This window comes from Papaver somniferum, chromosome 5 (assembly GCF_003573695.1).
Source record: "Papaver somniferum cultivar HN1 chromosome 5, ASM357369v1, whole genome shotgun sequence".
Classification (NCBI taxonomy): domain Eukaryota; kingdom Viridiplantae; phylum Streptophyta; class Magnoliopsida; order Ranunculales; family Papaveraceae; genus Papaver; species Papaver somniferum.
This window is the reverse complement of record NC_039362.1, coordinates 165,669,777-165,685,061: the sequence shown is the minus strand read 5'-3', so window position 1 is coordinate 165,685,061 and position 15,285 is coordinate 165,669,777. Positions and strand designations below refer to the sequence as shown.

At 39.0% G+C, this 15,285-nt stretch overlaps 1 protein-coding gene across 1 annotated transcript; it reads left to right on the top strand.

Annotated features, from left to right (window-relative positions):
- The first annotated feature begins 12,960 nt into the window (after positions 1-12,960).
- Positions 12,961-14,960, top strand: LOC113279987. Its single transcript, XM_026528618.1, has 4 exons — positions 12,961-13,508; positions 13,677-13,717; positions 13,936-14,395; positions 14,501-14,960. Exons 1-4 carry the CDS (start codon positions 12,961-12,963, stop codon positions 14,958-14,960), a joined length of 1,509 nt encoding a protein of 502 aa, XP_026384403.1.
- Positions 14,961-15,285: the final 325 nt, after the last annotated feature.

The following is a 15,285-nucleotide window of genomic DNA, read 5'->3' as shown; positions in this document are numbered from 1 at the left end:
TTAACTACCTTGCTGCAGGTAGGATGCCCTCACATTGGTCGAGACAAGACCGCTATAAGTTTTTGGCTGAAGTTAAACATTTCCTTTGGGATGACCCATATTTGTTTAAGTACTGCCGGGACCAAATCATTAGGAGATGTGTCCCCAACACCGCACAGAAAGATGTGATATCTTTTTGTCATGACCAGGCATGTGGAGGCCATTTCAGTGCCAAGAAAACCGCTGCAAAGATCTTGCAGTGTGGATTCTATTGGCCATCATTGTTCAAGGATTGCCATGATTATTGTGTTGCTTGTGAACGCTGTCAAAAGCTAAGAAGCATTTCGAGGAGAAACATGATGCCATTGAACCCCATTTTGATTGTGGAGATTTTTGATGTTTGGGGGATCGACTTCATGGGTCCATTCCCTATTTCTGACGGGAGATTGTACATCCTAGTCGCAGTTGATTACGTTTCTAAGTGGGTAGAAGCCATAGCAACCAGAACAAATGACCACAAGGTGGTACTTTCATTTCTAAAGGAAAACATATTTGCACGTTTTGGTACCCCTAGAGCTATCATCAGTGACGGCGGTTCACATTTTCGTAACAAGTACTTTGAGTCTTTAGTACGCAAGTATGGCATAACTCACAAGGTTGCTACTCCGTACCACCCTCAGACTAGTGGACAAGTAGAAGTTTCTAATAGGGAAATTAAGCACATTCTGGAGAAGACGGTCAACCCGTCTAGGAAAGATTGGTCATTGAGATTGAATGATGCTTTGTGGGCCTATAGAACAGCTTATAAGACACCAATTGGCATGTCCCCCTATCGTCTAGTGTATGGAAAGCCGTGCCATCTACCTGTGGAATTAGAACATCGTGCCTACTGGGCAATCAAAGAGCTGAACTTTTCTCTGGACGAAGCTGGAATTCAAAGGAAACTTCAACTCAACGAGTTGGAAGAATTGAGAAATGAGGCTTATGACAGTGCCAAGCTGTACAAGCAAAAGATGAAGATATTTCATGACAAGCGTATTCTACGCAAATCCTTCACTCCTGGTCAGAAAGTCTTGTTGTATGACTCCCGATTACATCTTTTTCCAGGAAAACTGCGTTCCAGATGGAAGGGTCCGTACCTAGTACGCACAGTTTTTCCTCATGGAGCTGTAGAGCTGGAGGATGTCTCCAACAAGAACGTTTTCAAAGTCAACGGGCAGAGATTAAAGCCATTCCTTGAGCCATTTCCACCCGACATTGAAACAACCGACCTGGAGGACCCAGTCTATGTGGACTAAACTGGTCCACTCTTTCCCTAAATAACCAAACAGTTTTCCAAATGTTTCCCTAAAAACCAAAATTTGTCTTTTTCCCAACAAAACCAAATTTTTCCAAAAAGTCCAATCCCTTTAAAAACCAAATTTTCTTGTAGATACTGTGTTAGTAAAATTTCCTTTTGTGTATATTTTGTGCTCATCCATTGTGACTGCTAATATGATGGATTTTTGCCTTGAAATAACGGAGTTTTAATCGAGCTACCACCGTACAATCGGGTATTCTCTCTCCTTTTACTCTACTCAGCATGTTCCTCTTCATATATTGTTTTATAATTCTTTCCATATTTTGAAACATTGAGGACAATGTTTAGTTTAGGTTTGGGGGTATAGAGTAGATACCACGATAATATGCTATAATTGAAAAACAAACTCCTTCTTCTTTTTCAAAAAACAAAAAAAAAAAAAAAAAATGAAAATGAAAAAATGAAAAAATCATAAAAAATGGAGCTCATTTACCTTGAAATGTTGACTCTTGTGCAAATATGTATTTTTATTAGGAGTCTTAGTCTAGATATTTAGGCACCCTGATTCTAGCACAATTCACATAGTGATAAGAAATTTGCACGCGCACGATCTACCAATACATGTATGGCCTCGATCTTCAAGGTGTTGGATAGGAAGTTACGATTGCCAATCACTTTAGAATACTGAACGAAACTTGACTAGCTTGTTCTTTGGTTGGTTGGGATAGAAGGTGGAGGTTACATTAAGAAAGACAACCATCGAATTTAACTAGGTGCATCAAAAAGGGCTACCTCTTGCAAAGTGTCATGTAATCTTTTGTTTCTTTTTGTTATGTATCAAAAGTGTATCAGTGCTTTAAAAAAAAAAATACAAAAAATACAAAAAAAAAATCAAGTATTTATCAATTCCATCATCTCTTGTTCAAAAAATAAAAAGAGAGAATAGTCAATGTAAATAAGAGTCATGTAATTAGTCATCTTTTGTTGTTTCGTTGTAATAAGCAAGGAGGGTGTATGCCATTGATGTACAACGCGAGAAATTGTGAAATACCTCCAACTCATTCACAATTCTCGTAAAGTCCGGACAGCTAGCTAGATTTCGACCTCAGTTCTTAGCCTGAGAAACTATCTCTTGGTGATTAGTAGTCATGACTTCAGTTCTTTCTTTACACATGTGTAGATACACTTTACACTCTTATCACATGTCTTTTTTTGTTATCAGTGCTAGGATTGTGCCTTCGATAGCTAGATTGACATCTCCATTTTGCTGTGAGCTTAACTGTTTTGCACATGTCACGTTTGATGGAATATGAGCTTATATTTTGACCTAGAACTTTGTAGGTACGTTCTAAGCAAACCTTCACGAGACTTCAACTCGTCCACTAGGGACACTTAGTGGTTTAAAAGGCTTAGTGCATACGCTAAATGCATTCGAGAGACCAGCGACAGTGGTATAGTTAGGATTTCCTTAGTTTTGTTTTACTTGAGGACAAGTAAAATTCAGGTTTGGGGGTATTTGATGAGTGCCAAATATTGTATATATTTATCCCTTTTTGTTGGCATTTTAACTCATCTTTTGTGCAGTAATTCTACATTTTACCCCATATTCTGTATTTTCATTGTTTTCAAGAATAAATATTTTTATTAATTAATTTTGCATTTTTAGGTAATAAATAAAGTTCGGATGAGTCGCGGAGCGAAATAGAGCAGAAAAGTAGTGAAAAGCCGGGAGAAATTACGCAAGGAAGCCACGAAGAATGGTGCGCACAACCTCATTTTCTACACACAAAAGCGCCTCCTTTCTCAGCCATCAGATCAGTTCTCAGAAGCATCCGATGGTCGCTCCTTCATAGAGCATCAAAATCTGAAGTCTCTGCCAAGCACCACAGCGCTGAAATTCCAAGCCTTCAGATTAGATGGTAGTTGAATCCGACGGTCGCTCCCTTGCTGTGCATCGAAGTTTGATATCTCCGCCTAACACTACAACACCTAACTCCATCTGGCGTCGTTGATTTTGTTGTATTATATAATCCAGCGGTCGCTACAAACTTCACTTCATCTCACCGTCCGATTGATCTTTCATCTCCCTATCCCACGGCTCAGCGTCGCAGATCATCAAACTCGATACACTCGCCTCACACCCTAGCGACCGAGCACCTACACCTCAAACAAACACACCCTTCCCTTCTCCATCGAACCATCTCCTCCATCACCCCCTCTGCAGAACCGCCATGCCCCGTACCACCACCATGTCCGTCTCCATCACCACCACCTCACCCCAAATCACTCCACTAATTTCTCCCCAACTCTATTCTACCTAAACCCATCACGTACCATCTCTTTAATCATCATTTACAACCTCAATTTCTCATCTCTCTGCCTGAAACCCTAGGTGAGAAATTGGGGATATATATGATGATTAAAGCATCAATTGGAGCTCGAGAGGAACGAGAAGAAGCAGGAGAAGATTGGGTCGACGAGATGGAGCGAGTATCTCATCAACAGTAGGTAAATCAATTTCACCAAACCCTAGTTCTACTGACTTTGGGGAAAATTGGGGAAAACCCTAAATGGGTAATTGGGTATAAATTGGTGTTGTGGGGAGTGTGTGAAAGACACTATATACCTCTCTGGACTAGCCAGTAGAGAAATTGCAACAAAATTTTATTGAACTTCAAATTTCAATACTTATCAGTGAACAGTAGAATATTGCTTATGTGTTTTGTTATCTCAAATGATGTTAATTGTGCTTGAATTTTTACATATGTTGAATGTGATTGTTTTAAACATGGTTAGCATGAGCTAATCAGCTTCAGGCCAAGGCTCAGTGAAGCCTTGTGCACTGTCAAGTGTAAATGAGCTAGGATAGTTCTTCCCTGTATGTTTTTGATTGTGCAAATGAGAGATGCCAATGCTCATAGAGCCTGTGATTGGCTGTACTGTCAAAAGACAGCCAATGCTAGGGGTAGACTAGTGAGCAAGTTGGTGTTCTTCCATTTCTAGTTGTATGCTTAGGAATGAACATAACCTAGAAACATGCCACTTGATTAGGACACAAGGTGGATCATAAGCCTTGGCTTACCCACCAATTCCCTCTTAGTAATTTACATTTTCAGTTCTAAGTTTGCTTCCTGATCAGTCATTTTCTTCAGTTACTTTTCTTGCCTTTCATTTTCTTGCACTTTGTAGCTACTGTGCACTGAAGTCAGTGCACTGAACTCACCCTGCCCTTGGCTGCCAAGCCTTGGTTATTTGCTGCTTTTCTTGGCTGTTTCTTTGCTGCTTTATCTTCCAAGCCTTGGTTATTGTCTGTTTTTCTTTACTTACCTTGCATTCTTGTCTGTATGCCATTTACCTTGCCTGCCCTTAGCTCACTACACACTTTAGCTAGGAAAACTTCTTATATGCTCCTCTCCCTGTGGACAAACCCCTACTCCCCCTTTTATTACAAATCTTGACCTTGTATACTTGCAAGTGTTTTGTGTGCTTCCCATTTTCACACCAACAAGTACTTTGAGTCTTTAGTACGCAAGTATGGCATAACTCACAAGGTTGCTACTCCGTACCACCCTCAGTCCAGTGGACAAGTAGAAGTTTCTAATAGGGAAATTAAGCACATTCTCGAGAAGACAGTTAACCCGTCCAGGAAAGATTGGTCATTGAGATTGAATGATGCTTTGTGGGCCTATAGAACAGCTTATAAGACACCAATTGGCATGTCCCCCTATCGTCTAGTGTATGGAAAGCCGTGCCATCTACCTGTGGAATTAGAACATCGTGCCTACTGGGCAATCAAGGAGCTGAACTTCTCTCTGGACGAAGCTGGAATTCAAAGGAAACTTCAACTCAACGAGTTGGAAGAATTGAGAAATGAGGCTTATGATAGTGCCAAGTTATATAAGCAGAAGATGAAGATGTTTCATGATAAGCGTATTCTGCGCAAATCCTTCACTCCTGGTCAGAAAGTTTTGTTGTATGACTCCCGATTACATCTTTTTCCGGGAAAACTGCGGTCCAGATGGAAGGGTCCGTACCTAGTACGCACAGTTTTTCCTCATGGAGCTGTAGAGCTGGAGGATGTTTCCAACAAGAACGTTTTCAAAGTCAACGGGCAGAGATTAAAACCATTCCTTGAACCATTCCCACCCGACATTGAAACAACCAACCTGGAGGACCCGGTCTATGTGGACTAAACTGGTCCACTCTTTCCCTAAATAACCAAAAAGTTTTCCAAATGTTTCCCTAAAAACCAAATTTTTTCTTTTTCCCATCAAAACCAAATGTCTCCCGGCAAAACCAAATTTTTCCAAAAAGTCCAATCCCATTAAAACCAAATTTTCTTGTAGATAATGTGTTAGTTAAATTTCCTTTTGTATATATTTTGTGCTCATCCATTGTGACTCCTAATATGATGGATTTTTGCCTTGAATAACGGAGTTTTAATTGAGCTTTCGCCGTACAATCGAGTATTCTCTCTCCTTTTACTCTACTCAGCATGTTCCTCTTCATATATTGTTTTATAATTCTTTCCATATTTTGAAACATTGAGGACAATGTTTAGTTTAGGTTTGGGGGTATAGAGTAGATACCATGATAATTTGCCATAATTGAAAACAAAACTCCATCTTTTTGAAAAAAAAAAAAAAAAATTAAAAAAATCAAAATTCAAAAAAAATTAAAAAATGAAAAATCATAAAAATGAAGCTCATTTACCTTGAAATGTTGACTCTTGTGCAAATATGTATTTTTATTAGGAGTCTTAGTCTAGATATTTAGGCACCCTGATTCTAGCACAATTCACATAGTGATAAGAAATTTGCACGCGCACGATCTACCAATACATGTATGGCCTCGATCTTCAAGGTGTTGGATAGGAAGTTACGATTGCCAATCACTTTAGAATACTGAACGAAACTTGACTAGCTTGTTCTTTGGTTGGTTGGGATAGAAGGTGGAGGTTACATTAAGAAAGACAACCATCGAATTTAACTGGGTGCATCAAAAAGGGCTACCTCTTGCAAAGTGTCATGTAATCTTTTGTTTCCTTTTGTTATGTATCAAAAGTGTTTCCTTCTTCAAAAAAAAAAAAAAAAAAAAAAAAAAAAAAAAAAAAAAAAAAAAAAAAAAAAAAAAAAAAAAAAAAAAAAAAAAAAAAAAAAAAAAAAAAAAAAAAAAAAAAAAAAAAAAAAAAAAAAAAAAAAAAAATTCAAGTATTTATCAATTCCATCATCTCTTGTTCCAAAAATAAAAGAGAATAGTCAATGTAAATAAGAGTCATGTAAATAGTCATTTTGTTGTTTTTTTGTAATAAGCAAGGAGGGTGTATGCCATTGATGTACAACGCGAGCAATTGTGAAATACCTCCAACTCATTCACAATTCTCGTAAAGTCCGGACAGCTAGCTAGATTTCGACCTCAGTTCTTAGCCTGAGAAACTATCTCTTGGTGATTAGTAGTCATAACTTCAGATCTTTCTTTACACATGTGTAGATACACTTTACACTCTTATCACATGTCCTTATTTGTTATCAGTGCTAGGATTGTGCCTTCGATAGCTAGATTGACATCTCCATTTTGCTGTGAGCTTAAACTGTTTTGCACATGTCACATTTGATGGAATCTGAGCTCATTTTTTGTCCTTAGGTTTTGTAGGCACACCTCTGGTAAACCTTCACGAGACTTCAACTCGTCCACTAGGGACACTTAGTGGTTTAAAAGGCTTAGTGCATACGCTAAATGCATTCGAGAGACCAGCGACAGTGGTATAGTTAGGATTTCCTTAGTTTTGTTTTACTTGAGGACAAGTAAAATTCAGGTTTGGGGGTATTTGATGAGTGCTAAATAGTGCATATTTATATATATTTTTGTTGGCATTTAACTCATCTTTTGCGCATTAATTCTACATTTTATCCCATATTCTGTATTTTCATTGTTTTCAAGAATAAATATTTTTTCTTACTTAATTTTGCATTTTTAGGTAATAAATAAAGTCTGGATGAATTGCGGAGCAAAAAGAGCAGAAAAGTAGTGAAAAGCCGGGAGGAATTACGCAAGGAAGCCGCGAAGAATGTTGCGTACAAGACCAAAAAGCTAGGAATGGGCTCAAGAAGGAAGAATTGTTCTTAAAGAAGATATGGGCTTGGCATACCCAAGGCCCAAAACCCTTACCCAAATCCATTTCCTTTATCCATACCCATTTCCATGAGAGCCGTCAGATTGGATCCATCTTGTCATCCAACGGTCACCTCATCACTGTGCATCAAATCCCGATGATTCCGCCCAACACTACAGCACCTAACCTAATCTAGCACCGTTGACTTCGTTGTGTTCCACATCCAACGGTCGCTACAAACTGCTTCTCTCTTAGCCGTCCGATCTACCTACCATCTCCATATCCAGCGTCTCAGCTCGCCAAACATCGAACCAGATGCTCCCGCTTCACACCCTAGCACCGAATCCTATTATCCACCCAAACAACCCATCGCCCCAAAACTTCATCTCCTTCACCCGACAGTTGCAGAGCTCTGCAACTCCACCACCTCCCCTCTCTGCCGCTGTCACTTCCGTCACCACCACCAGTTCCATCACTGCCACTACCATCCCCAACACCCTAGCCTAGCTATTTTCTTCATCTCACAACCTCTGAAACCCTAGGTTTTGGGGTGAGTAAAATAGCTAGAAATTAGGGGACAATAGGAGCAGGAAGAGCATCAGAGGGACGTCAAGAAGCATGGGTCGAGCCAATTTTGGGAGATTGTAAGCAAATTTTATGTAATTTAAAATTGCCCTAATTTTCTGATTTGGGGAAAATGGGTGTAAACCCTAATTTGCTAATTTGGGTATAAAAGGGGATGTGTATGAGATGTTAAAACTTGTTCTTGGACTAGCCAAGTTTCCACCCAATTTGGGTTAGGTTAATTCCAATGTTAAATTGCACTGTTAGTTTTTGATGCTCCTGTTAACTTTCATTGCCCCTGTTAGTTGCATTTTCACTCTTAATTGCATTTGTTGTTATGTTAGTTTGCAATGTTATGTTAGTTTACTCACTGTTAATCACTGTTATGCTGTTTGTCATGTTCTAAACTATCATGCTAGGGACTTGATGAATCACTAATTCCTTATTGTGTAGTACATTGATCACACTGCTCTAGAAGGCTAAACAAGTTTAGGAAAAACTTGAACTTAGCTCATCATCACCTCACTTTCACAATGTATGCCAAGTATGCTTTGTAGTTAGGTTCATGAGCTGCTGATAAGCTGCAACTCAAGCTGAATTCATAATCCCTTGACTAGTTGTGCTGTAGAAAGACAATTAGTGCTTTGGAAATAATACCATAGTTGTGTTTAACTTTCTATAGGAGAATACACAGTAAAAATTAGAGTGAATTCAACCCCTAGTTCCCATCCATAATCTACTTCATTCTCAACCACAATTCATTCTTCAACTGTTTAGTTTAGCTTTGTTCTTGCTTTGTTTTGCTTTTACCTTGATTGTTCCCCCCTGCCCTGCAACTCTGTTGCACCCCTGCTTTGCTTTTTGTTCACTGCTTGAGCAGCTGCAGCTGCTGCTGCAGCTCTGTTGTTACTGCACTGCTGTGCATTTTCTGTGCTGCTGCCACTTCTTCTGGTGTGCTGCTGCTGGTGCCTGTTACTCTACCAGGTTGCTGCTGCTGGTGCCTGCTGCACTGCTTCTTGCCTCTCTGCAGCTGCCGCTGCCAATCCACTTCTCTGGGCTGTTGCATTGCTGCTGATTGCTTTGCTCTCCACAGCTCACTTCCAAAAGCCCAGAGCACAATCTGAGCCCAACTGTAAGACCAAAATCAAAGCCCAGTTCAGTAAGGCCCCAAGTCAAATTCATAGTCAAGGCCAAAGCCTAGTTCTCTGTTAAGCCCAACTCTCAAATACCAAGCCCAATTACTGTAAAAGGCCATTTCACTGTTCAGGTGAGATTGAGCCCAAAGCTTAAACAAAGAACCAAAGCCCATTTGCACTTTAAATATAACTGAGCCCAGGCTCAGTTCATTTTATGTTTAACAAACCCACTAAGCCCAATCCATTCAAAGGGCATTCAAACCCAATAGTACATTAAGCCCAACACTTCCAAAGGGCTTCTAAGCCCAAAGCAAATCTAGGAACCCAATTAGCTAAAACACTTCCGAAACACACCCGATCTCTGTGGATCGACCCGTACTTGCACGAGCTACAACCGACGACCGTGCACTTGCGGTATTACTGTAGGCCCGTTTCCATTGCATCATTTTTATACACATTTCCTGGCCTGCCAAGTTTTTGGCCATGAAAATATTGTGGAACCTGTTGGTTCAATAACATATGGCTTCTCGCCCTCGACCTTCATGAATGTTGTTTTTTCTAATACTCATTGTAATTCATATGATTTTGATATTGACATGGGATTCGTACAATTATTCTGTGAAGATGAACATGACATAGGAATAGTTGAATCTTCTGTAGACACTAATATGCATGAAAATATATTTGATGTGTCTGATTCTCTACCTAGGTCACATTGTGATATTTCTCCTGATTTGCCGATGCATGAGAATGAATCTGTTGATGATGTTGATGATTCTAAGTGTGAACTTGCCAATGTGAGTGATGATTGTGAGCATGATGTGACATGTGTAGATGAGTTAGAAGATTTTGATTTGATTGATAATGATATGCCTATTCTTCTACCTAAGTCACAATCTGTTGGCCTTCCACCCAACCTAGATTTGGTTTGTACCAATATTGTAAAACCAATTTTTCTGAAAATTCCCAACCTAGGTTTGGAACTGTGTGCTTCCCAAGTCCTCTTGGACTATTTTGCTTCCAAATATAATACATTTGAGGAACCACAGTTGGAAATTGCATGTTTGCCCGTCCCTAGCACAGTTCATTTCGAGCTAGACCTTGTGCATGATGAACCCCCAAAACTGCGCGATTTTGTTTTCAAAATTATATCTTCTGTAAAATCCAGGTTTGGGGGTAGCTCATTTTGTTTCACAGTTTCACTTGCGTTTCTTTCCTATTATTATTGTGTGAAGTTGTTGAAATGTCTACACTTCGTCTTTTGGGTTGATCCTCAACTCTTTAGATTGTTAGTGTATGGTGAATTTTTTGTATATAATCTAGTAGATAAAATTTTAAAAACCCTTTTGTTCCTTTTGTATATATTTTGCTAATCCAATATGATCTCGGCTGAGATATGTCGGATTTTTGCCTTGAATAACGGAGTTTTTATTCTGCTTTCGCCGAAATCGGGTATTCTCTCTCCTTTTACTCTACTCAGCATGTCCCTTTCCATATGTTGCATTTTAATTCTTTCCATATTTTGAAACATTGAGGACAATGTTTAGTTTAGGTTTGGGGGTATAGAGTAGATGCCACGATAATATGCTATAATTGAAAACGAACTCCTTCTTCTTTTTGAAAAAATTGAAAAATTCCAAAAAAATTAAAAAAATCAAAACTCAAAAAAAAATTAAAAAAATGAAAAATCATAAAAATGGAGCTCATTTACCTTGAAATGTTGACTCTTGTGCAAATATGTAATTATTAGGAGTCTTAGTCTAGATATTTAGGCACCCTGATTCTAGCACAATTCACATAGTGATAAGAAATTTGCACGCGCACGATCTACCAATACATGTATGGCCTCGATCTTCAAGGTGTTGGATAGGAAGTTACGATTGCCAATCACTTTAGAATACTGAACGAAACTTGACTAGCTTGTTCTTTGGTTGGTTGGGATAGAAGGTGGAGGTTACATTAAGAAAGACAACCATCGAATTTAACTGGGTGCATCAAAAAGGGCTACCTCTTGCAAAGTGTCATGTAATTTTTTGTTTCTTCTTGTTATGTATCAAAAGTGTTTCCTTGTATCAAAAAAAAAAAAAAAAAAAAAAAAAAAAAAAAAAAAAAAAAATCAAGTACTTATCAATTCCATCATCTCTTGTTCCAAAAATAAAAATAGAATAGTCAATGTAAATAAGAGTCATGTAAATAGTCATCTTTTGTTGTTTCATTGTAATAAGCAAGGAGGGTGTATGCCATTGATGTACAACGCGAGCAATTGTGAAATACCTCCAACTCATTCACAATTCTCGTAAAGTCTGAGAGCCGTCAGATTGGATCCATCTTGTCATCCAACGGTCACCTCATCACTGTGCATCAAATCCCGATGATTCCGCCCAACACTACAGCACCTAACCTAATCTAGTACCGTTGACTTCGTTGTGTTCCACATCCAACGGTCGCTACAAACTGCTTCTCTCTTAGCCGTCCGATCTACCTACCATCTCCATATCCAGCGGCTCAGCTCGCCAAACATCGAACCAGATGCTCCCGCTTCACACCAGCACCGAATCCTATTATCCACCCAAACAACCCATCGCCCCAAAACTTCATCTCCTTCACCCGACAGTTGCAGAGCTCTGCAACTCCACCACCTCCCCTCTCTGCCGCTGTCACTTTCCGTCACCACCACCAGTTCCAACACTGCCACTACTATCTCTTCACCGACAACACCCCCATATCCCTAGCCTAGTTATTTTCTTCATCTCACAACCTCTGAAACCCTAGGTTTTGGGGTGAGTAAAATAACTCGAAATTAGGGGACAATAGGAGCAGAGGAAGAGCATCAAGGACTAGAGGAGGCATGGGTCGAGCAGATTTTGGGAGTTTGTAAGTTAAATTTTGTGTAATTTAAAAAAACCCTAATTTTCTGATTTGGGGATTTACAATTAGGGTTTGTAGAAATTTAGGGTGTTGAAAATAACTATAAATTGATGATATGGGTGTGGTAGAAAAGCTCTCTGGGCTAGCCAGTGAACAAATTATTGAATCAATTCTCCAATTTCTGTTTAGCAACAGTGTGTGTGTGTATCCTGTTTATCATTTGATTTTTGAAGTTATGTTTGCATTATCTATGTATGCTGTTAGTAACATGTTGAGCATGAGCTAAGTAGCACTAAATTAGGGCTCTGATGAAGCCTAGTGCATTGTTGGATGATGCATGGTTAGGATAGTGTTCTTATTGCCTGTTTGCTTGAGCAATGAGAAGTACTCAGTGCTCTGGCATGCCTGTGATTGATTGTGCTGTCAAAAGACAATCAATTCTAGGGGCATATCAGTGAGCAAGCTGATTTTCATCTCATTCTAGATGTATGCTTAGGAACTCCAACTCAACCTTGACTGCATTGTTTGATATAGGCACATGGTGGATTCAATTGCCTTAGTAACTTCACTTTCTGCATTTTTCTCTTTGTCAGTAACTATTGCACAATCTCACCCCTGCCCATGGCTCACAGCCTTGGTTTACTTCACTGCCATCTTTGTTTCACTGCCACTGTGACTTAGTGAACTTTCAACTTGTCTTGCATCCACTGCCCAGCTTAGTCTAACTTCAATTACACCCTCCTAATCCCTGTGGAACTGACCCTTCTTACCCACTAGCTACAACTTATCCCTGTATACTTGCAGGCAAGTTGTGAGTAATCTTTTCTTTCACACCACAGACCCTAGCAGAGATCGGTTGGTTATTCCTCGTCATCTTCCGAGCAGCAGTAAAGTTACTCGTACACCTACAATGACGGAGTTTCTTTTAGGTAAAAGGAAATAGCTCAGATCAGTCACTTATTCCTTCCTCTCAAGAGCTTGCTTCGTCTCAATATATCCCCATGTCTCAAGAACGTGCATTCTATGGAAAGTTGGCAATTAAAAGATCTTGCAAGGAGGCTGAATGGGAGTTTATTATAAAAGGTGTTGGTCAAGAATTTTATGGAGGACAAGATGAAGCTAGTCTTATTGTTGAGAAATATAACCATTTTTTTGGTCGCAAAGTCAGAGTGGTCAAGAGAAATCCAGAACGGTATACGGTGGAGTGTTTTTACAAAGAGCAATTTACTTGCGACTGGATGTTCCATGCAGCTCCGAAGACTTCCAATGTGAAGGGTCATTTATTCTTCAAGTCCTATAACGGGGAACATACATGCTGTGCTGGTTATAGTGACGGAACAAAGACTGATCCAGTTACGCGCGAACTTGTCAAGAGCTTGATATTTGACCAGATCGAACAGAATCCCAACAAGAAAGTCAGGGATATTGTTAGAGAATTCAAAAATGATTATGGGTTAGAATTGAGCTACGATCATGCGCATGCCGGGAAAGAATTATGTTTGAAGGAATTGTATGGCGAGGACACTAAATCATACACCGACTTGGTTTGGTGATGTGAAGCCGTGAAGAAACACGATCCAGGTAATAGGGATGATTTAGTAATTGAAAGGGGCCAATTTAAGAGTTTGTTCTTAGGCTTCGATGCTTGCATCTCGAGTTTCGAATATTTTCGCCCGATATTGTTCTTGGATGCAACTTTCCTAACTGGAAAATTTAGGGGTTGTGTTATGGAGGCTACTGGGAAGAATGAGAATAATGGTATGTTTTTTATTTTTAGATTTCATTTTTGATGTCAGATTATAAATTTGAAAGAAATTCAGAATTTTGTTTTATGTCAGATTATCACTGGATGAAACCAGTTTCATCCTTAATTGGTGAAATCAGACTAGAGAATGAAACTGGTTTCATTCTGTACAATAGCAGTTTCAGTCAGTTTAATATGATTTTTTCTTTTTGTGTTTGTTTTGTTTCTGTAGGAAAATTTCCTCTAGTATACGATATCGTATCAAGTGAAACTATTGAGAATTGGCATTGGTTCTTGGAGAAACTAAAAACTATCTTGGGTTCTCGTGTACTAACTATTATTTCGGATCGCCATGAGGGTTTGATCCAAGGGATTCGTGATGTTTTTCCAACTTTCCATCATGGTTGGTGTTACCAGCATTTGAAGAATAATGTCCGCGGTAAGACCAACAAGAAAAAAGGAGAGCATGGTGCTGCGATGGATTTGTTCAAACAATGTTTCTATTCATCAATGCATGAAGGATTTCATCAAGGTATGCAAAAGTTGAAGGACATGGGATATGATGGTCTTCACAAATTCTTCGGTGACCTTCTAGTGGAATTAGTCCAATGCACATTGTCTGGGTTGTCGTTATGGCGACATATGTTCAAAAATTGCAGAGTCGTTCAACTCTTGGATTATGGAAGCAAAAGGTATGCCTATTGCAACACTTGTTAACTGGATTAGCTTAAAATTATGGATCAAATGAGTAAAAGGAAGTTCAAAGGGGCGACGTATAAAGGATTCATTTGTCCCAGGCTAGAGAAAAAAGTGATGGCTTTCATTCGTGCTGGTGTCCAGTGGAGAATATCCAAGTCTGGTGACATGGAGTGGGAAGTTTTTGATGGAAAGAACACACATGCTGTTAATATTGCGAAGTTTCAATGCAGCTGTAGGGTTTGGTTTACTGAGCAGTTCCCTTGTGATCACGCTATTGCGTGTATGCATTCAAATAAGATCAATGTTTACGAGTACATTAATCCGTATTTCAGCATTGCTAGCTTCCGTGTTTCGTATGATCGTCCTATCAAGCCCATTCCCGATTACGACAAGCCTATTGATGTTGCTACTGGAAATCTCGTGAACCCACCAGCTGTCCTAGGAAAAAAACCTGGTAGGCTGAAGAAAAAGCAGATTCCTAACACTGGTAACTGCCATACTCAGGCACATCATAACAAGACGTCGTGTCCTCATCCTCCTGCGAAAAAGCAATGTTAATAACCTGCTTAAGAACATCTCCTGCCTTCACTCTGTGCAGCCTCTTGTTGCACATTTAAGAACCTTCCATACTATGATTTCTTTATTAGTTTATTCTTCTCTGCAGCTTCTTGTTGCACATTTAAGATTCATTTACCTGGAATTATATTTTTGCAACTAGTATTTACCTTGAATTATTTTTTTCTTCATAAAAACATATTTCTCTTCAGTTTTATAGTATATATATATATATATATCTTATAATCTTATGTTGGTTTTTTAATTTTACATTCTTTTCAGTTTTTATTGTAAAATTTGAATGTTTGTGAAGATTCAAATTTAATTG